Genomic DNA, 24,126 nt, shown 5'->3' with positions numbered 1-24,126 from the left:
AGTAGTTGAATCTGTCTTTGGCCAGTTCTCAAGCATATTAAGTTATTATGAAACACTTCTGTTCTTTAGGAGATCAAATAGCATGTGGAGAAACTTTTATAAACTGTGAGGTGCTATGTAAATGGCAGTGAAATTATACCACTTCATACTTTCAAAACTATATCAAAGTAAAGTGTTGGATTTCTGTATAATTATGAGTGTCCCTAATAGTAATGGTCCTCCCTTGAATTGTGCAACTAAAATGGAAAAACCTATTCAGTCCTTTGACTGTATGGAAATATCACTCATATTTAGAAACATATTTCTACAGTATAGAGGTGTAAAGCTTTTAGTTAGAAAGCAATTATTTCTAAATATATATACACATTAAAAATGCCTGGGCAATATATCATAGGCTTATATGAACTTACAAATAAATATTAAAAGGAAAATTATTTATTTCTAAACCTCACTGCAATAAACCCACACTAATGGTTGAGTCAGCTTTTTTTTTTTTTTTTTTTTTTTTTGTCACTGTGACCAAAAGACCTGACAACTTAAGAGGAAGAAAAGTTTGTTGGCTCGTGGTTTCAGAGGTTTAGTCCATGATGGGTTGACTCCATTGCTCTAGGCCTGAGGTGAGACAGAACATCATGGTGGAAAGACCTGGGAAGGGGAAGCAGCCCAGGACATGGCAACCAGGAAGCAGAGAGAGCTCTGCTCACCAGGAACAAAATATAAACGGGAAAGGCATACCTCGAGTGACCTACATACTCCTCTAGCCACAACCTGTCTACGCCCAGTTAATCCACAACAGTGGATTAATCCACTAATTAGGTGATGGCTCTCATAACCTAATCACTTCACCTCTGAACATTCTTACATTTTCTCACACATGAACTCTTGGCGGACACGTCCTGTCTAAACCATAACAACTAGTTTTATCATTTGACAAAAAGATAAAAACATGATTTATCTCCCCTTTTTGGGGGGAGTACCAGGATTGAACTTGGGGTCACTCAACCACTAAGCCACATCCCCAGCCCTATTTGGTATTTTATTTAGAGACAGGGTCTCACTGAGCTGCTTAGTGCCTTGCCATTGCTGAGGCTGCCTTTGACCTCTCGGTCCTCCCTCCTCAGCCTCCTCAACAACTGGGATTATAGGCCTGTTCCACCACACCCAGCCTGATTCATCTACTTTAAAAAAAATGTATTTGTTCTTTTTAGTTAAAAATGACAATAAAATGTATTTTGATATATCATGCATACATGGACTATAACTTCCCATTTTTTTGTGGTTGTACATGTTGTGGCATTACACAGGTTGTGTATTCATATAAGAACAGAGGAAAGTTATGTCCAATTCATTCTACTGTCTTTGCTATTCCCATACCCCTTCCTTCCCTTCATTTACCTTTTTCTAATTCAGTCCAATTTCTATTCTTCCCCCCACCCCCACTCATTGTGAGTTAGCATCTGCAAATCAGAGAGAACATTCAGCCTTTGGTTTGGGGGGATTGGCTGATTTCACATAGCATGATAGTTGCCAGTTGTATCCATTTACCAGCAAAGCCATAGTTTCATTCTTCTTTGTGGCTGAGTAATATTCCATTGTGTAAATGTATCACCTTTTCTTTATCCATTGATCTGTTGAAAGGCACAATAGCTTAGCTATTGAGCTGCTATAAACATTGATATGGTCGTGTCACTATAGCATGCTGATTTCAAGAGATTCATCTACTTTATTTATTTATTTATTTTTAAAATCTTTATTTTGTTTATTTATTTTTATGTGGTGCTGAGGATCGAACCCAGTGCCTCACATGTGCAAAGGCAATTCTCTGCCACTGAGCCACAACACCAGCCCTCATCTACTTTATTCCAAGTTTGAGAACATTGGCATTTTCTATCATATTGCTATTAAATATTATGCAAAGTTTTGAAATTTTGGAACATTGGAAGTTTAAAAAATATTATTACAAGGTTTTCTCATTGACCTAGAGGTAGGCTGAAATGTTTTCTTTGCTGTCACTATGAAACAATCTGTGCCTAATTCAGATATAGTAAATTATGTAATATGCACTGACACGAAAATACCAGTAACGCAGCACATCAGAGTACTCTATTTTAGATCCACTTATTTTATCTCTTACTTGCTAGTTTTGGACACTATGTGGAAATGCCCTAACTGCAAAAAGAGGAATATTTGGCAAAACGGGGGATCTTCAGACCATCCTTTGCCTTGCATGTGCCAAAGAAGACGTCACCTACTCTGGTGCTTTAAATGGTGACATCTACGTCTGGAAAGGGCTCAACTTAGTCCGCACCATTCAAGGAGCACACAGTGTGAGTATTACCATGTGGAAATTTGGAAATGACTTACTCAATCAGTTAAGATCACATATCCCTGTTGTCGAATACTCCTGAAGTGTTCATGATTTCCCAAAGTGTTTTTGTTCATCGAAGAGAAAAAATATTTCATAATAACTGATTCTGTCCCAGTGGATCTGGGATTCTGCTGCTGCTCTGTGGCCCACAGTTGGACTAGGAAGGTCATAGGCAGCTCTTGCTTTCATGCTAGTTGGTGAACTAGACCTTCCTCACTCCATTGAGGTGCTGGGTGTTGGCCCCTGCATCAGTGTCACAGGTTCCTAAAATGTAGGCAGATCCATTGGGTTCCTAAAACGTTGCTTTTAAAAAAATACAATCTGTGATCAATTTAGAAATGGTTAAGGAGCACTAGAAGTACTTGGGGCAATGGTTATAATCATTGCAGTACTGGAGAGTGAACCCAGGGCCTCACACATGCTCAGCAAGCAGTGAGCTATATATCCAGCCCTTTTTATTCTGTGACTGGGTCTCATTAAGTTGCCCAGGCTGGCTTCACACTTGTGATCCTCTGGCCTCAGCCTCCTGAGTAGCTGGGATTACAGACATGCACCACTACTCTGTTGATTGTTTTTTCTTGTTGTTGTTTTTTAATTTAGCTGAGATGAAGACTGTTACAAATGGCTACTTGGTCAATTGTGAGAATTTCAGTAGAGAACAAGCTGTTTTATTTTTTTGTTTTGCTCTTGTGTTTTTAAATCAAGATTCAACTGTGGCAACTATAATGATTGCAGCATTATTTATTAATCAACAGGCTGGAATATTTAGCATGTATGCTTGTGAAGAAGGCTTTGCCACTGGTGGGCGAGATGGTTGTATACGATTATGGGATACTGATTTCAAACCAATAACCAAAATTGATCTCAGGGAGACAGAACAAGGATACAAAGGTAATATATGTATGAATGCTTATCTGTGACTCTGAGTGTTAAACACAATGCAAAGTTCTTTATTTATGTTTAAGAGGCATCGAATATAATGTGAAATTCTGTATTTCTCTGTACCTCACCTTATTCTATAAAGGATTAAGGAAGTTTATGTAAATATATTGAATAAGACCAGCAATACATTAAAAATAAGTGGACATCCTTTTTCCTAAGTGGCACAAAGTTGTCTGTATATGCAGGAGGTAGTTTTCAGTGATCAAACTAAGAAGTGCTGGACAAGTTTGTCACCCTAGATGTGACTCTTCTCAGTCTCTGAAAACAGAAATGAATGATAGGAAAAATGGGACAAGGAAAATATTCTTAAAAAATAGCTTTGAACTAGTAGCCAGTTTAGAACTGGCTACTAGTTTAGTAGAAGTTTAGAACATGAACTCAGAGTTAGGGGGCCTGGGTTAAAGTCCAAATTTTAACTCATGATTTGAGACCTCGGTCAGATTTCTTAACATCTTTGGGCCTGTGCTTCTTCATAAATGAGTGTAATATTAGCAGGGAACTCAGAGTTTCATGAGGATTAAATATACTTACACAGTGCTGGGGATAAATCATGATGCATAGTCAACACTCTGTAAGGGGTAGCTGTAATTCCAACATACAGAATGTGGGTGTAGAATACCAAGCAGCTCATACACATTTTTGCGCTCTCAGGGTAGGCCTATTACCTTTTCACAGATAAAGAATTTGAAGCTCAGAGATAGTAAAGTAGAAAATGCAAATAGGAAAGATAAGACACAGTCACAGCAGCGTTAATATTCTAAGCACAGATGGTCCCCAGACCTGACCCCAGGCTCCTGTAGCCAGTGCTGAGTGAGGAGTGCTCAGTACCATGAGTCCTAGGATCCACGAGATGAAAACTTCAGTATTCTTCAAGTGACGGGGAATCACTTCCCGTTTGAGATCAGAGAGAAATTTCATGTGAGTCTTCTTAGTAAGGACCCTTGACATGGAGGTCCACAGTCTCCAGAAAGCCTGAAATGAGTTGTTCTTCATGGATCTTTATCACAAAGTCTGTACGTGGGCTGATGGTGGTGCTGCCACGCATGTTCTGTAGGCCACATCTTGTGGCCATGTGTCCCACTCTCTGATGCCTGGGGTAGATTTCAGAGGACTGAGAGAAGAAAGAAGGGACTGCACATCCCTCCGGCCATCCTCCTTAAATAGTGTTTTCAATCAAGCTTTCTTAAAAATTGAGCATCTGGGAAAGTGAGCTGGACATTGTACTTCCTGTTTGTTACCCCGAGGCCAGCTTCTTTATATAACTATTAAATGAAAGAAAGTGTCTTGACAGTTGGCCCTTATAGAGATTGGACTGTTCCTTCCCAGAGAGGCTCAGAATCCTGGTGTGGATCTATCTCTGGATACAAGTCGCAGTGGGTGCATAGGAAGCTGTAGAATTTGAGGTTTACTTTGGTGTATGGACAAGGAGAGATCGGATAAAGGTCCTTAAGTTCTCCGTCTAGAGCATGATTCAGTGTAACTTAAAAAAATATTTAGAAAAATATTTCAAATAGATATGAGCAAGCAAGTCCCTGTAACAGCAATATTTGAAAAAAAAAAAAAGTAAAGCAGTCAAAATGTTTGACCTTGAACCTTCTTGACATATCCTTCAAGGTATAACTAAAACCAAAACATTTCCTTAGATAACTGGTAAGTTAACTTGCTAGATAGGATGGTTGACCATAAACTGGCTAAATATTGGGAGAGCATAGACTTGACTTGAAATAATGACTTCCTTTTGGCAATCACTTTGTTCACCTCTTTCAAAAATCATATCTTATAATTAATGTGTAAAATTTAAAGCACAGGGATCAGGACAGACGCCATTATTAATTCACCCTGCTATAATTTTTTTTTAATCTGATATGAAGTCCTTGACCATGACTCTCAAAGGCCAGTTTAGGAACTGGTTCTAAATGAGCAACTATGTAATGAGGGTTTGTATTGATCACACACAATCAACCCCATGGCCAACTCCTGTTTCCCACGTCAAAGGAGGACAGTCAAGGGTATCCTCCATCTTTTATCCCTCTCAGCAGATTCCCACCTGCCTTTGCAGGATCAAAGCAGATCTGGATGGTGCATGGTGAACAGATGGAACTTGAAATAAGCCTGCATCCTGTGAGATATGGCCTGTGGTACCTGGGTTTGAGGTATATTGGGGAGGGACTGCTATGCCTATTACATGAATGGTTAATGGGACAGTAGCCTATATTTCAGGAGGAGAAATGGACTCTGCTTTTAAAGATGTAGATTATGTTCCTGTTCAAGCCCAAGGGAGTCGTAACTGGGGTGGGGAGTGGGAAGGAGCTCCCAGGAGAGTCGGGGTGGGGACTGCTCAGAACGCAGCCTCATAGATCACTGAGTGTCCAGCCGTCTTCTTAAGTTTTAGAATTGCTGCTCCTCGCTGATACTCTTGTCTACTTTTTAAACTGATGTTAACGCATCTTTTTAATAAAACTTCTTATGGTAATAGTATTAATGGTAACATGGGCTTAATGTACTTTTTTTTGGCTCATTCAAGTTTTAATTATTGAAATAAATTTTATCCACATAGCACCCATTTAAACACACCCCCCAGCATGGTGCCTGGGATGACCTACTTTGGGAGCTCTGTCACACAAGTCTCCTATGGACCATGAACTTTAATAGAGATGCTGGTGTCCGTTCCAGGTCTCAGTGGAAAAACCATACACATCTCAAGTGAAAAGAACAAGAGGCTCCTGACTGAAGTGTTGGTAAAAACCAAATCCAACCCACCCATCACCCCAACTTGGAGTTCTCCAGCCTTCATGGCCTGAGCTGTGCAGATCTTGAGCCAGAGCTCGGTGCCAACCTCACGCTAAAGAAGGCAAGGAGGCTGTTGTGTTTGGAAGCTGCTTTTGCACAGCTGAAACCCCAAGAGAGTCTCTGATCAGGCCTCCTGTTGTGATCACTGAACCAGCTCTCCAGGGACAAGGGTAGGACCTCTAGAACACATGGAGATGTGTCCCAAGGCCACAGTGAGGCAGGAGTCCCCAAACAGGTGTGGGACTTAAAAAATGTAGGATCTGAGGAGGAGATCAGAGGTAATGAAGAGGTAAATGGTTTTCTGGCCTAGACAGGTACCACGCCCTTGATCCCTCAGCCAGGGCCTTGACCCTTTCAGCATGCCTTTTAGTGTGGGGTTAAAGAAGAGGGAAGAAAACAGGGTGCAGAAAGGACAGAACAGAAAGAATGGAGTGGACAGATGTTTGGGGTAGTTTATCACACCCTGAAGGAAATCTTGACCCTCTGTTCTATCTACTTTTTGTTTCAAAAGTGGAAATGAAGTACATTTGAAAGGAGCAAATCCAAGCAAGGAAATGTTAGAACATCTAAGCTTTCAGTTTGAACATGAACCTACATGTATGGATGGTTTTACTTGTTCATGTATATGAACTTCTCCATATACATGAGCTTGCTTTCGTATTTTTGTTGTTTGGGTAACAATGACTGTTGAATTCATTTCCATGGAGATACAGTGATTTCTCAGTTTGCTCAAATGGCTTTCTAAACCAAATTTAGCCACAGAATTAGGGTCATATCCCAATACTCATGACTTGGTACTAATAATTATCTGTGTTTGTTAAATTAAAAAAAAATTAAAATTAAGAAGCCAGTACTTACCAGCATTTAGAAATCAAGTGTAATGTGATAAGCACAGTGGGCTACCTGTAAAGACTTCCATTGCTTCTCCTGTAGACTTGTAGACCTATAAAATTAATCTGGCAATTTCCAAGTTTTTTTAATGTAAGGTTTGCATACATTTGCATTTTCTAATAACTTGTTAGACATGGAGAGAATGATTTTTAAATGAACTGCAATACATACTAAGCTCAGAAAAAATAATTCAGCTTAATTATAAAGAGACACTATTATTTCTCTTACATCTTTGTAGTCAAGCTTGAGCTAATTAAGACATTTGACTTCCAGTGAAAACAATTAACCCTACTTTAGATTGAGGGTGAAATCAGTTTAGAGTCGGGTCATATTCACATCAACAAGAATCAGTTAAGGCCAGGATTGATTCTTAGGGCTCCTTCCTCCCCAGCTTACAGCTTATTCAAAGAAAATGTCCTTCACATAATCAGGAAGACCATTCCTCGATCAAGGGAATTGTAATGTTTTAGTTACACCAGCGACTTGGACATCTTTTGTGAGTTACTAGATTTTTTTGTGTTCAAATTTTCTCTAGTGCCAATTGTACATGATGAATCAACAATCTAATTCATGTAGTGCGTTAGCTTTCTGTCACTGACAAAATATCTGAGAATGACAATTTAAAAAGAGGGAAAATTTTATTTTGACTTACAGAGATATCAGTCCACTAACACTCAGAGCCATTATTTCTGACCTAAAGTGAGGCCGAACATCATGGCGAGGAAACATCATGGAGGAGGGAAGCTGCTCACTCCATGGAAGCTGGATGCAAAGAGAGGAAGGAGCTGGGGACAAGATGCATGCTTCTAGGCACACCCTCAGTGGCCTCCTTCTTCCAACGAGGCACCACCTCCTTAAGATTCTACCACTTCCAAACAGTGCCACCACTAGGGACCCAGCCTTCAATACATGAGCCCCTGGGGGACATTTCATATCCAAACTATAACACTGAGCATCTTTTACCTGCAATTCTGAAAGTGAAACAGTTTAGAATAAAAATTTTGCTGACAAATAAAAATTTGTTAGCAGAACCCGACCTGAATAGTTATGAAGCTGGTTGGTGTCTTATACATGTGAATTTTCCATAGGTTTCACTACAGAAATGTTTGATTCGAGGTGGTATCTCAGATCCCAGTAGACATATTATGATTCCAAAGTCCAAACTTCTCTAAATTCTAAAATGCACCTGGTACCAAAGGATTTCAGATGTCTAGGATATTGGATTGCCAATACATGTTTCAGTGAATATCAAATTCTGGAATTTCCAAGCTGGAAGAGATATTGGATGTCGGCGAGAACTCTTATCACCTTATAGATGAGTAGAAAGAAGCTTAGGGTCATTAGCATCGAGCTAAGTGTAAACTTAGGGCTCTCACTCATATCTCACCAAGCTTACTAATGGTGCATTTTGAATCTGATCATTTTAGAAGCTAATGGCTCAGCGGGGTAAAATAATGTGGCTTAAAATGATTTATGGTAGTGGCAAGAGAAGCCAAAAATAATCCTTAAGGCAAGTCGACCAAAATGACTTCTATGGTGATAAATTCTATGGTGATAAAATATTTTGAGTTAATGGTTATAAATGAGTATGTCTAAAGGAATACAGTAGTTAGTCACACAGCATAAGATGTATTATTTATCCATTTGGTAAATATTAAGCACCTACCAAGTGCCAGTTATGTTCTTAGGAAGTGGGTAGACCGTTCTAAAAAGCCTGCTCTAGTGATTAGTACATTTTGTTTGGGGGAGAGGGTTGTTTTAATTACAAATGCATATTTACTGTTGCTGTGTCTAAAACTAAACTCCTGTCAGAGCGATTCTGCATTAAGCTGATCACTAAGCTAAAGGTAGAGGCTGAAGCCCCCAGGACAGAAGATTTTCCTCCTTAGACTTGTCACCATCTCTACTGCCCAGTCCTTGCCTGGGCTACCATCATCTCTGACACTGATTACTGCAGTTGCTTTAAAATTTGTGTTGCTGCTTTGACCATTGTTCTCTGCACAGCAGCTACAAGGACTGTTCCAAGTTTTCATGAGTCAGATCTCATTATTCCTCTCCTTAAGACCCTGTGATGATTCCCCATTTTTTCCTCAAAAGGCTGACGTTTTTACAGTGGCCACCTTCCTGCTCTGGCTCCTCCTTGTCAGGTCAAGTTGGCTCACACCTTCCCCTCTCTGCATTCCCAGGCTGCTCCCTCTGCCTGGAACACTGACCTCAAGAATCTGAACAAAAACTTCCCTCCTCCTCTTCAGGCCTGCTCTCTAGTGAATCTTCCCTGATAACCTACCTGGAGTTGTAGCCCCCTCTGCCTCCACCTGCTGGATGCTCATCCCTTCTCCAGATCTACTTTTCACCTCAATATACAGCAGAACTGATGTGTTATGTGTACGGCCCTTCTGTTTCCAAGGACGAGGGTCTCTCATTTCTTGGATACCTCTAGAGCATTCACAACAGTACCTGGCACATGCCGGAAATAACTGTCAGATGAGTGAAGAGTGCATTCTGTGATGAGAGTGCAGAGCCCTGCTGTAGATCCAAGTGACAGCCATGCAGAAGGAGGAATGGATGACTTGTTCCTTGGTATCAACCTGCTGCATTCAAGCCTGATCCCCAAGGGCCATGATAGGAGGTCTTAGAACAGGATTAAGGAAGCGAGTGCCAAGGTCACATCTCTACTTGAGTTCTCGCCCTCCAAGGCAGAGAGAGGATAGGGAGGGATGGGTGAAGGTGGAGGCCAGGTTATAATTCCCTTCTATTCTTACCATTTTTCTCTGAGTACATGACGGTCATATAGCCTAGCAGCTCTCAGCCAGGGGCGATTTCATCTTCTAGAAAACCTTTGGCATTGTCTGTAGGTGTGACTGGCACTTGCAGGTAGAGGTCAGGGATGCTTCTATATCTCCTACAACACACAGGATAACCACCACAGTGAAGAATTATCTTGCCCCAAATGTTAATAGTGTTGCACTTGAGAAGCCCTGGTATAAAATATTCAAAAAGCCAACTCTCGAATCTGAGAGCAGCCTTGTTTACTGTAGAAACATAACTCGCCCACCCTGTTCTGGTCTCTTGGGTAGCTTCATTACTTGCCTGTACTCCCCGTGGCCTCTGTCACACTTTCCCTGTGTGCCCACCATTCTCCTTTGGGCCAGGCCCTTCTGTCTCACTGTCTGTCCTTCTGCTAAGAAGGTGGCACAGAGGCATATGGTGTGGGAGCTGGGGACAGTGAGGCATGCCGCCAGGAGGCACAGCGGTGTTTGCTCAGACCCTGCATGCAATGTGGTGTCAGATGAGCAGAGGGCTGGCTGGCTGTTCCTTCTCCTAATTTCCCTGTAAACATCTTTCTGAGTCAGCCTCATATAAAAGCCAGCCTGGGAGACTGCAGGTTTCTACCTCTGCAGCCATGTTCGGCTGTATGGATCGAGCTTGGGTCCTGTGGGATGGATTTTTTTTTTTTAAATAACCAGGGATTTTTTTCAAGAACCACTTTTACTATGAATTCAGTTGGAAATTTTCAGGGAAAGAGCCCTTGTAAAGGGAAACAGTAGACTGAAGACTAGCCACTCTCCTTCAGCAAGGCTCAGCATTTAAGGGTGGCTCTGAGGCCGCCAGGCACACTCTACACAGGTTTCATTTAACCTTCAAACAGCCCTGGGGTCCCCAGGTAGGGTGGCCTACTGGGCCCAAGATCTGGATAGTTACACAGGGTGCCATATGTAGAACCAACCCTATACTTGATTGAGAGCTTTGCTGTCATTGCCTTAAAATTCTTAATTTTCCATTTTTAAATCGAGCTAGGGATATGAACGTCAAGTACAGCTTTTTTTTTTAATTTTATTTTTGGTTAACACCTATTTTCATATTAATGGAGTTCAGTGTGATTTCAGGCATGTGCTTACATGCACTGAACAAGTCCACCTTCTCTTTATCCACCCTCCCCCCATATTCACTTTTTTTTTTAAGCTTCCATGTATAAGAGAACATGTGGTTATTGTCATTCTGTGTGCCATTTTGCTGCAAATGGCAGAATTTCATCCTAATGATTGAATCCTATTCCACAGTGTACATACACCACATTTTCCTTATCCATTCATCTGATGATGGATACTAGGCCAATTTCCTACCTTAGCTCTTGTGAATAGTGCCTCAATAAAAGTGGAAGTGCAGGTATTTTGGTATGTTGATTTCATTTCCTTGAGATACCTAGAAGTGGACTAGCTGGATCATATGGGAGATCTACTTTTAGTTTTTAAACAATCACTGTACTGTTTTCCATAAAGACTGTGCTAATTTACATTCCCACTAACAACAAGTAAGAGTTCCTTTTTCTCCACATCTATGCCAGCATTTGTTGTTTGTATTTTATTTTTGATAATAGCTACTCTAATTATAGTGAGATGGTATCTCGTAGTTTTGATTTGCATTTCCCTGCTGGCTAAAGCTGTTGAGCATTTTTTTTCATATTTGTTGTCCACTTGTATTCTTTTGAGAAGTGTCTATTCAGATCATTTACTCATTTTTAAATTGGATTACTTAGGTATTTCTTTAAGCTCTTTGAGTTCTTTACATAGTCAGGATACTAACCCTCTGTCAGGTGAATAGTTGGCAAATATTTTCTCCCATTCTGAAAGTTCTCTCTTTGCTCTGTTGATAGATGTTGTCTTTGTTGTTCAGAAGCTTTTGAGCTTTATATAATCCTGTCGAATTCTGCTTCTGTTTCCAGGGCTTTGGGGGTCGTGTCCAGAAAATAATCAGCTGTACCAATGTCATGAACTATTTCTCTACATTTTCTTTTAGTACTTTCAGAGTCTCAGGTCTTATCTGTTTCAGGTTTTGTTTTGTTTTGTTTCATTTTTAAAATCTTTTTTAAAGAGTTGATTTTCTACAGGGTGAGAGACAAGATCAAAACTTCTGCATGTAAATTTTCAGTCTTCCCAGTGTTACTGAAGATGCTATCTTTAGCGTATATTTTTGACCCCTTTGTCAAGAATCACTTGGTTATAGATGCATGTGTTTAATTGGGGGATTTCTATTGTGTTCCGTCCACATATGTGTCTGTTTTTATGCCCATGCCAGGCTGTTTTTATGACCACAGCACTGTAGTATGTTTTGAAATCAGGTATTGTGATGTCTCTTAGTTTTGTTCGTATTTTGATGGTGAATGCATTGAATCTGTAGATTGCTTCAGGTTGGATAGATATTTTAAAGACATTAATTCTTCCAGTCCATGAATGTGGGAGCTCTGTCTATCTTTCTGTGTCATCTTCAATTTCTTTCATCAGTATTTTGCAATTTTCACTGGAGAAGGATTTACTTCCTTGGTTAAACATAGGTATATTATTTATTTTGTAGCTATTATCCATGGGATTATTTCTCCGCAAATTTGATATTTTAAATGGAAAAGCTATTGACTTTGTTGATTTGGTATCCTGCTATTTTCTAGAATTTATCAGTTCTAATAGCCTATTGGTGGAGTCTTTACATTTTTCTATCCCTACAAACCAGGATAATTTGACTTTCCCCTTTCATATTTGTATACCTATCATTTCTTTCTCTTGCCTAGTTTCTGTGATTAAAATTTTCAGTACTGTCGGGCACGGTGGCACATGCCTGTAATTCCAGTGGCTTAGGAGGCAGAGGCAGAAGGATAAGAATCTTGAGTTCAAAGCCAGCCTTAGCAACTTAGCAAGGTCCTAAGCAACTCAGTGAGACCCTGTCTATAAATAAAACACAAAAAGGGCTGGGGATGTGGCTCAGTGATTGGGTTTAAAAACAAATCTAGTACTATATTGAATAAGAATGGTAAGAATAGACACCCTTGTCTTGTTCCTGTACTTAGAGGAAATGCTTTCAGCTTTTCCCCATTCAGTGTGATGTTGGATGCAGGTTTATCATATCTGCATAGCCTTTGTTATGTTGAGGTTATGATTCTTTTATACCTAATTTATTCAAGACTTTTTCATGAAGAAATATTGAATTTTATCAAATACCTTTTCTGCATCTGTTAAGATGATAGTGATTTTTAATGTAAAAATATTTATTAAAAATTGTTTATTTGAAAAGAAGAGACCCAGAATAGCTAAAGCAATCCTTAGGAGGAAGAGTGAAGCAGGTGGCATCACTATACCAGACCTTAAACTACACTTCAGAGCAATAGTAACAAAACAACATGGTATTGGCACCAAAATAGACTGGTAGACCAATGGTACAGAATAGAGGACACAGAAACTAACCCATAAAATTACAATTATCTTATATTAGACAAAGGTGCCAAAAACATGCATTGGAGAAAAGATAGCCTCTTCAACAAATGGTGCTGGGAAAACTGGAAATCCATATGCAACAAAATCAAACTAAACCCCTATCTCTCACCATGCACAAAACTCAAAATGGATCAAGGTCTTAGGAATGCAACCAGAGACCCTGCGTCTAATAGAAGAAAAAGTAGGCCCTAATCTCTATCATGTGGGATTAGGCCCCAATTTTATTAATAAGACTCCTTTGGTGCAAAAATTAAAACCAAGAATCAATAAATGGGATGGAATCAAACTAAAAAGTTTCTTCTCAGCAAAAGAAACAATCTGTGAGGTGAATAGAGAACCTACATCTTGGAAGCAAATTTTTACCCTTCACACATCAGAAAGAGCACTAATCTCTAGAGTATATAAAGAACTAAAAAAGTTAAACTCTTAAAAAAAACACAAATAACCCAATCAATAAATGGGCCAAGGATGTAAACAAACACTTCTCAGATGATGATATAAGTCAATCAACAAATATATGAAAAAAATATTCATCATAGCTAGCAATTAGAGAAATGCAAATCAAAACCACTCTTAGATTTCATCTCATTCCAGTCAGAATGGCAGCTATTATGAAGACAAACAACAATAAGTGTTGGTGAGGATGTAAGGCAAAAGGTACACTCAAACAGTGCTGGTGGGACTGCAAAATGGTGCAGCCAATATGGAAAGCAGTATGGAGAATTTCTTGGAAAATTGGGAATGGAAACACCATTTGACCCAGCTATCCCTCTTCTCAGTCTATACCCAAAGTAATTAAAATAAGCATACTGCAGGGACACAGCCACATCAATGTTTATAGCAGCACAATTCACAATAGCTAAACTGTGAAACCAACCTAGATGCCCTTAAGTAGATGAATGGATAAAAAAAAATGTGGCATTGGGCTGGAGATGTGGCTCAAGCAGTAGCACATTCACCTGGCATGCATGCGGCCCGAGTTCGATCCTCAGCACCACATACAAACAAAGATGTTGTGTCCGCCAAAAATTAAAAAATAAATATTAAAAAAATTCTCTCTCTCTTTTAAAAAAATGTGGCATATATAAACAATAGAATATTACTCATCAATAAAAGAGAATAAAATCATGGCATTTGCAGGTAAATGGATGGATTAGAGAAGATAATGCTAAGTGAAGTTAGCCAATCCCAAAAAACCAAATGCCAAATATTTTCTCTGATATAAGGAGGCTGATTCATAGTGGGGTAGGGAGGGGGAGCACAGGAGAAATAGACGAACTCTAGATAGGGCAGAGGGGTTGGAGGGAAAGGGAGGGAGCATGGGGTTAGAAATGATGGTGGAATGTGATGATCATTATTATCCAAAGTACAGGTATGAAGACACAAATTGGTGTGAATATACTTTGTATACAACTAGAGATATGAAAAGTTGTGCTCTATATGTGTCATAAGAATTGTAATGCATTCCGCTGCATATATAAATTAAAAAATTGTATTTGTGCAGGCACTGAGAAAATAGAGCTGTGGGGAAAAGAAAGACAAAGGCTCTGCTATTGTAGAGCTTTAGGTTCTAATGCAAGATGATTGATAGTACTATACTATATATATGTGTGTATATATGTGTGTGTGTGTGTGTGTGTGTGTGTGTATGAGAGAGAGAGAGAGAGAGAGAGAGAGAATTATGAAGCAACCATATGACCTAGTTCAAATTAGTGAGATGTTTGTGGAGGTGATTAGTGCCACTTCCTGATCTACATTAAAAATTTCCCATGTATGATCTTCTATTGTTCCCATTTCATTTGCTGGTTAGATGCCAGTTCTTAGGGAAGCCTAGAAGTCATGTGTTGAAGATGGTAGAGGCTCCGTTAGCCTGAATCTATTTTTTCAATTCCTTCTAATTAGTTATATATGATAATAGAATGCATTGGGGTACTCTGACATTAGGTACATATAGATTTATAATCATTTTTTGTATCTTGTTGAATTGATACATTGATCATTATGTAGTGACTGCCTTTGTTGTCTTTTATAATTTTTTTTCTTAAAGTATACTTTGTCAGATACTAGTATAGCTGCTCCTGCTTGTTTAGGTTTTCATTTGCTTGGAATATCATTTTCCATCCTTTCAGTCTGTGTGTATTTTTACTGGGGAAGTGAGTTTCTTGTAGGAAGCATATTATTGGATCTTATTTTGTTTATGTACTTTCAACCAGCTAGTTTTCATTTAGCCACTCTATCTTTTAATTGGAAAATTTAGTCCATTTACATTTAGGTTTATTATTGGTAAGTAAGGAATTATTCTTGTCATTTTGTTGATTTTCTTTTAATTGGTTCAAATATTATTCTCTGTCCCTCCTTATTCATCTTTGTGGCTTGATGGTTTATTGCATTGATACTTCTTTTCTGTTTCTCTTTTGCATGTCTATTTTGCTAGTGGGATTTACACTTTCACATGTTTTCATGGTGGTAGTCATCTTTCTTTCACTTCTAGAGTAGGACTCACGTGAGCATTTTTTATAAGGCTGGTCTGGTAGTTATGAATTCCCTCAGTTTTTATATGTTTTGAAAGGTCTTTATTTCTCCTTTGTTTCTAAAGTTAATTTTGCTGGATATAATCTTTCTTTCAGGACTTGGAATATGTCATTCCTTTCCCTTCTGGCCTGTAATGTTTCTCTTTTAGTTTAATGGGTTACCCTTAAATGTAACTTGGCACTTTTGCAGATTTGAGAATTTTCTGTCTTATACTTTTGAAATTTTTATCATAATCAGTTATGGTGATTTTTTTTTCTGGTCTTGTCTTTTTGGATCCTATAAGACTCCTGTACACAAATGTCCATATCTTTCCAAGATTAGGAAAGTTTTTACTGTCATTTCATTGGATAGGTTTTCTTTGCCCTTTCCTGCTCTCTTTTCCTTTGGATATTAAGAAATGTGGATATTTGTCCATTTAATGGGGTCACATTGGTCTTTAATGATCTCTTCATTCCTTCTTCTTCTTTTAAATATCTCAAAAGAACCGTTTTCAAGTTCAAGTACTCTTTCTTCTGCTTGATCTGTTCTGTTGTTGAAGCTTTTAACTTTATTTTTATTTAACCTACTGAGCTCTTCATTTCCAAATCTTTTTCAAAATCCCTTTGCTGAATTTCTCATTATCTCATTAGGAAGACAATATCCTTCATTGTCTTTCTAATTTCATTTAACTATTTATTGGTATTATCGTGGATCTCACTGTGCTTTTTCCCTATATTTTTTATTGGTGCATTCTAGTTGTATATATTGATGAGATTTGTTGTCACACATTCATACATGTACACAATATAACAATAGAATTTGGCCAATATCACTCCCTAGCACTTTCCCCTAATCCCCTTCATTGCACTTTTTTATAATCATTCTTTTAAATTATCAGGGATTTTATCCATATTGATGTCTATGTCGTTCATTGCTAGAGAATTTCTGTGTTCTTTTAGAGGCATTATATTTCCTTGTTTTTTCATATTTCTGATACTTCAGAAATTAGGTTTACACATCTAGTGGATCAGGTAAGTCTACCACGTTTACAGGATGACCTTCTTAGTAAGTGGTCTTCTCTAGAAGATATGTCTTGGGGTGTTGGTTTGTTAAGCAATGCCAAATTTATTTCCAGGCGAGCACTAAATAATATAGTCTTTCTGTAGCTTCTTTGACTATAATTATTATATTGGGCACAGTGCATACCGCAGTGCAGTTGGAGAGACAGTTGTAGGTCACACAAAAGGAGGGGTACTTTATTTCAGGGGTTCCGGTAGGTGTGGGGCACACAGCAGTGAGTGTGGGGTGCTCACTATGTGGCTACTCTTACAATGGGGCTGGTAGCTTCAATTGAGCAGTAGAGGTTTCCCCAGGCACTGTTAGTGCCAGCTCTGCTGCTAGTAAGGGTCTCTGGCACTGGGGGCCCAGACAGTGGTGAGGGGCCTGCAGCACTTGTCCTCTGCCTAATGAATGGTGCAGGCTCAGACGTTACACAGGGAGAAGTGGGGGGAGGAACCACATCACCGCCTCAGTGGTGGCACTCACACCGTCCTGACAGTGGTGGATCGTTAGATGAAGTAGGCATATGGAGTGGCAGTGGGAGGCCAGTGTGCCTCTCTGTTGCTTTGCTGGCAGTACAGGTATATGGGTGAGGTGGGGGCTGGAACTGTGGAGTTGTTCCAGACCCCCTTAGCACACTGCTATGGGCAGAGCAGCAGTGGGAACTACTGGCCATCCCTCCCTACCCTGTCAACAACAGGCACCTCAGCATGGTGGCAGGGCCAGGGGATAGCAGGAACTGGTTATGTAGAGGGTCTGCTGACAGTCTTGGCACTGACCTGAGTCTACATGTGGTTGACCGTGCTGTGGATCAGAGGGCAAGCCCCTGGTCTTCTGGTTCTCGAGGGTATCAACTGCATTCCCCTCTGTGTCCCTTCCCTTCCATGTGGTAATATCCATCCCTTACAGTGCAGTGCACCCAGCAGGTTTGGGCCTCAGTTTCTCTGCTGGGTTAAGTTGGGTTTGCAAGGCAGTGAGTAGACTGTGGGGTCCCAGAGGACTGTGGAACTTTCCAGTAGCTAGGGTTGCCAGTGTCTGGACTGATATTTTTCTGGGACTTTCCTCTGTACCCTTATCCCTACAAAGGGGGAGTCTCTCCTTCCCTGGCTGTGGAACTAGAGTGGCAGATACTGGGGTGCTTTCTCTTTCTATGCTTTTGTCCCAAGTCTTCTAATCTTAAAGTCCCAGTCTCTCTCATACTGATTCCCATGTTGCTCACCTCAAAATTCATTCATACGCTGTTACTTTAGTTCTTCTTTGTGGAGGAGGAAGGTGCTGTGCACCTTTTATCCATCCATATGAAATTCTTAATATTTTTAAACAAGGGGCTCCATGCTTCCATTTTGTACTGGATCTCAAAATTCGTGAGGCCAGTTCTCTCTCTCAGTCAATCGCTGGGGAGAAGCATATCTTCCTTCCTCTTGTTTCCTTCTGGTTCCCAGCCTTGCCCTTGAGACATCCCATCAAGGCCGGGAACTTCTGAGTCCAGGCTCCTAGGTGGTCTCTTTCATCCTTGAAAAGGGGTTCAAAGGCCCCTAACACTTGCTCTTACATCTGGGTGAAATCTTGTTCTCTTACTGCCTCTTATTTCCCTCACCCTCCAGGCACTCCTTGGAATTGCATCTCTAATGACATTAGGTTGACAGGAGACAGCCATCACCTTGTCTTGTTTAGTAATCTTTGCTGCGTGCTGTGGGTACACATCCACGAGATAGGAAATATACCTTTGTGGGGAACAGTATTTGCTTCCAAATTGAACTGGCAGAATCTTTTATTTCTGTTGCTTGCTTGCTGCATGACTTGGCAAGAAATATAAACTTTCTATGCTGTAATCTCCTCATTTATTCAACAACTATTGATATTTCAACAACTATGGATGCCTGGTGCAGTCCATGGAGTTAATGATAGTACCTCCCCCTAAGTCACCACCAGCATTCATGAGCTCGGGGCTCAGTATTGGTGGTGAGGATCCTTACTGCCCACTTTCAGGACTCTCTTGTTGATTCAGAATCAACAAGCTTTTTAGGCTGGCACAGTGTTGCACACCTTTAATTTCAGTGAATTAGGAAGGCTAAGACAGGAGGATTGCAAGTTCAAGGCTAGCCTCAGCAAATTAGCAAGACCTGAAGCAACTTAGTGAGACCCTGTCTCAAAATATAAAGGGCTGGCAGTGTAGCTTAGTGGTAAAGCACCCTTAGTACAAAAAAAAAAAATCAGCTTTCCAAGGTTGCATTGTCTCTGGCCTGTAGTGCATCAGGCCTCAGTCTTTCTGCCCTGCTTCAGTAGATCTGCCAGCTGCAGCTGAGGATCCATCGCTTGAGCATTGTCTGGTGATGCAGCCTGGCGCTCTACATTACCACCAGTCTGGCTAAAGTCCTAGAACACTGTAACTGGGCTTGGCAGGCAGTGTTCTCAACCCTGGTGACCTAAAAATAACTATGCCTTGCCCAACTCCAGACCAGTTGAGAGGAATCTCCGAGTGGTGTCCTGACATCTGTATTTTTTAAACCCTCCATGTAGATTCTGATACACAGTAAGTGTTGGGAATAACTGCTGTCAGATCTTCACCATATTTTCAGGCTGTGGAGCAGCAGACTTAAGAACATCATTAAGAATCAAACTCTGCCCTGCTTCCAGTTTTCTCCTTAGGCCAAATAATTGAGAGGCCATTTTATTCACGTAATTGTTCTCTGTTGGACAGCTCATTTGCTTCTGAGAGTTTGTAATGCTATCCCATCAAAATTATAAAACAACAACACAAAAGAGTTGTAACACAAGAACTATCTGAGACTTGGGGGAATGTATGTGTGGTAACATCTTCATAGCTCTTGGCTGACTCTATGGGACTGGAATCTAAATACACACACACACACACAAACACACACACACACACACACAGTGAGTTGTGCTACATTGAAACATAAATGACCCTGACAAGGCACAAAGACCTGATGGTTAAAATAATAATTTATATCGATGGATTCCCTCAGTGCCAGACATATGTAGAGTGTTACTGCATCGAATCCTCATGATGCTGTGAAGTGGGAGTGCTAATGTTATCTTCACTTTACAGATGGAGAAACTGAAGATTTGGAAAATTAAATAACTTGGTATGTGTCCCTAGGACAAGCTGGGGCTGGGATTCAAACCCAGTCTATTTAAACAACTAGTGAAAAATAAGCACTGTCCTTTAGTAATGAGGTCTGTGTTATTTTTTCCTGGACCAGATCTCCCTGAGCCCAGGTTTTAGGATGGTAGCAGAGAGTATTAGAAGGATGCTGTTTTCTACTTTCTCGTCTGAATGTAAAAACCAGAGCAATGTGCTGGTAAGAATTTGATCTTGGGCTAAGGATGTAGCTTCATGGTGCATAACACTTGCCTAGCCTGTGTGGGGCCTTGGGGACCATCCCCAGCATAATGGTAGAAAGGGATGGGGGAGGAAGTTTTGGTCCTAGCCTTAGAGGATTTTCAGGTTTAAATGGGTGGTTTGCTCCCTGCTGCCATCTGCTGACCATGTGTACCAAGCTCAGCCCAGAGCTCCACATTTCTCACAGCAAGTTGTGGAGAGGGGCCATAGGATCCAAAATGTGGATGCCTCTCCCTACTGTCAGAAATATCTACAATGTGCATTTTTAAGAAGAAAAGAGTGTTACTGAGGCTTCACGTAATGACATGTTTTTTTTTTCTGCCTCTCTTCATTATTGGCATGCTTCTCATCATTTTCCAAATCATACCCTGGGTTTCCCTGACTCCCAGAATAGAAGATAAAGAAGCAGAGAAAGGCTTGATTATTACCCAGAGCAGTGATGGCCTTGGCAGTCTGGCTAGGGCACCACAGTCATCTTTCTCTTCTCTGTGTTTGTAATAGGGAAGTTAGACCAAGCCTGGATACACAGGGGGAAGGGAAAGACTGTCAGAACCTCATCAGGGATCTGTCACTCTGCAGAATGGCTCCAGGATGTGCCCAGAAGACACTGTGCTTCTCTCCATACCTTTTGCAGGCAGAGGAGCAATTAGGTTTAGAATATTGAAACCAGAGTGTTGCTAGGAAGCTTGAAATACAATTCTCTCCTCACCGATGTGCTTCAAGAAGTAATTCCTATTTAAAATTATTATCTTAAGAATGAGAGTGACCCTGCGTCTCCTCAGTTGCCTGGTAGTAGACTCCAGGGGTCAGCTTGTCTGATGTCACAAAAGATAAATTTTAATATGGCATTATGTAAAAATGTGGATGTGTAACCGATGTGATTCTGCAATCTGTATTTGGGGTAAAAATGGGAGTTCATAACCCACTTGAATCTAATGTATGAAATATGATATGTCAAGAGCTTTGTAATGTTTTGAACAACCAATAAAAAAAGAAAAAAAAGATACATTTTCTGTTTAAAGAACAGAAATGTGTGGAGAAGCTCAATTGGTCTCAGACATACTCACAGCTCACTAAGTTTGTTGAAAATGACAAAAATGTAGCACTCCTCCTCCTCTCCTCCTGCTCCCCTGTCCCCTCTCTTTTTCTCTCTTTCCCTCTCCACTGCCCCCATATTCAGCCTGAGACATCCCTGGTGGTGTAACCTCATTGCCGTTTTTAAGCCCTCTTACATTACTTCACCAGAAGCCCCTTGTCTCCTAGTACCACACAGATCTCAAGGCACTGACTAAAGGGTGGGAGCCTCAGACCCCTGCCTCTTGATCTCCTGTTTCCCAGTCCTCTCCTTGCCGGGCCCCTGGAGCTCCTCTGAGAATGTAGTCTGAAGAGGGTGTGTGCCATGTAACTTAAGTCTGGGCTGAGTTGGAATGTTCATCTTTGTTTCTGAGCTTCTTTTGGTACCAGGGATTGAACCCAGGGGTGCTTAACTACTGAGTCACATCCCCAGCCCTTTTGATATTTTATTTAGAGACAAGGTCTCCTTAAGTTGCTTAGAGGGCCTTGCTAAGTTGCTGAGGCTGGCTTTGAACTGGCCATCCTCCTGCCTCAGCCTCTGGAGCAACTGGGATTATGGGGATGTGCCACCACACCCAGCCTAGCAAGACTATTTTTTTAAATGTTAATAGTTGCCAATTCCAGGTGATAATTTGTGGATTTCTTTGTACTTTTCTGAATCTGTTCCCACAAATAAGGCTAAAAAAATAGTGGGGTAGTAGAGAGAATAATGTTTGTACATTGGACCAAATAGAACCTCAGGTCCTTGGGAGAAGTTTGTTTTCAAGCCATTTAGCTTGACTAGACATGGTTTTAGAGACCAGGGGGAGAATTGGTGTGTTTGTGCCTACCGTGAAGACGTGGATTTCAGGCCTGCTTGGAATAAGGCAGTGGCTTTGAAACAATGGGATTTTAAAAGGACTTGTGGCTTGAAAATTCAATATCAGTTAAAATATATAGCACATCATCGAGCCTCGCTTGTTCAATATTGAACTCCAGTGTCACTTATATAGTCATTTTTTAAATGAATATATCCTTCTTCCTTTGTTCTCACTGAGAACAGGAATAGTATCTTTTATTCCTTGGTTATACTAAGGACTTGAGAAATATTTGTGATTTTTATATTTGCTCATTCATTCATTAATTCTCATTAAGCATCTACTACCTGCCAGCTATTTTGCTAGGTACTGAGGACACAACAGTAAATAAAACTGAGCTCTCTCGTCTTCACAGAGGAGGAATCAATGAGTGAGTGACTGATGTTAGAATATCATTAACTCTTTACTTCCTGAAAACTCTGAAGAGCAAGTGCTGCACCTCTCTGTAATAAAATTATGGGTAATGCAAAGCCAACTAAGGAGGTGGCAAATCCAGCCCCTTCCTGTCGGCCCCCTGCAAGAGCTCACAAAACACAAGGGAGGAAGCAAGAACATGGGAACATGGGAAGAGATAAGGATAATTGGGCCAAAACTATTCTGCAGGCCAGTGGCCCCTGCACCACAAAGCTGTGTGCCATTGGCCCGTCTGGGTGCTTCCCCACGCATCTTCTTCCCATCCTTGCAGTCCATCCTGATGCTTGCGGTGGAGGATTTTAGGTGGCCGTGAGCCAGCTGTTGCCAAGGTATCCCCACACACAGCAGGAATAAAACATCTGCCTGTGTGCTTTTTTCCTTCCACTTCAGGACATGAAATGACAAATTCAGAGTGAGGAATAAGGAGCAGTATCTCATACAAATAGCCTTGTGTCCCAAAGAAAAGCAGATAAAAACCTCACCAAAAGTCATATACCCACTGCCCACACAGGCACAGGCTCCCTGACTCTCCACACCCTGAGCAGAGCGTAGGGTGGATGAACCTACATCGATGCAATATCACCACCCAAAGTCCATAGTTAGGCTTTACCCTTGGTGTTGTATATTCTGTGGGTTTTGACAGATGCATGATGACATGTGTCCTATGGAATAGTTCCACTGCCCTAAAATTCCTGTGCTCTATTCCTCTCTCCTGAAGTTTCCATCTTGTCACAGTGTCATTAGAATTCTGTATTTGAAATATTTTTGATAGAACTGGCCTTTCAACCCACTAGAACTACTTTCTTGGTCAATATTTCTTTTAAAAAATTTGTAAACTTAATTCTTTACAGAGCTTCCTTTTGCTTTCAAAGGATCTCAAATTTGGATGATAAGTTACAGACTCTCCATAATTACAGTCTATACCTTAAAGGGAGAAAAACTGATCTCCAGAGAAGAGAGGACTTCCTGGAATTCCTGGCCAACCAGATAAAGAACAAGAGTGAAACCTGGGTCCTGGGCTTCTGGAACACTATTCCAAAGACATGATCTGGACAGGCAACTCAGATCGCAAAGCTTATTGCAGCCTTGCTGAATTTTAAAAGAGTTAAGAAAATGGAATTGCTTGTGTAATTTCTAACTCAGATGTAAGAATCTTCATTACAGAAGTCAATGAATAATGAACCCGGTCAGGAATGGAATAGACCGCAAGAGGTCAGAGATGAAAACCTAAGTTGGGAAGCGAGAATCTGCCTAGAGAGTAAGAAATACTACAGAGGTAGAAGTTTGGCCTTAAAAAAGAGTACTGTGTTTTTAGAAGAGATTCCATAAATTCAGACAAGGAAGAATAGCATCTTCACTGACAAGTGTTCTGTGGTATTTTGAAACTGAGATTAGTTTAATTTGCATATTCCTGGGACATAATACATCTGTTTCTCCAGGAGAATGAGTCTAGGTTTCTATCAAATACACATTCAACCTGCCTAATATGATAATTAACGATTTTCTAGTTTTGCCCACATGTAATTTCAGCACAATGTTATCCTGAAGATTGAAGTGATTACTTTTTCATAGCAATTCAATAGTGGTTCA

General features: G+C 40.4%; 1 protein-coding gene across 6 annotated transcripts in view; it reads left to right on the top strand.

The window, feature by feature from the left end:
• Positions 1-24,126, top strand: part of Eml6 (EMAP like 6) — a 243,002-nt gene that overhangs the window by 106,984 nt on the left and 111,892 nt on the right. For 5 of the 6 annotated variants that reach the window (XR_007348069.1, XM_015479665.2, XM_048804336.1 and 2 more), the window contains exons 5-6: positions 2,142-2,327; positions 3,124-3,259. Coding sequence is in view for 5 of the 6 variants with exons in the window: in XM_015479665.2 (XP_015335151.1) it covers positions 2,142-2,327; positions 3,124-3,259 (322 nt within the window). In the remaining variant the exon portion in view is untranslated. Of the gene's footprint in view, positions 1-2,141; positions 2,328-3,123; positions 3,260-21,955; positions 23,795-24,126 lie in introns of those variants that run through there. The other variant, XM_048804338.1, reaches the window with a different exon arrangement.

The sequence above is a fragment of the Marmota marmota genome, unplaced genomic scaffold, assembly GCF_001458135.2.
Source record: "Marmota marmota marmota unplaced genomic scaffold, marMar, whole genome shotgun sequence".
Classification (NCBI taxonomy): domain Eukaryota; kingdom Metazoa; phylum Chordata; class Mammalia; order Rodentia; family Sciuridae; genus Marmota; species Marmota marmota.
This window is presented reverse-complemented; position numbering and strand designations above follow the sequence as displayed.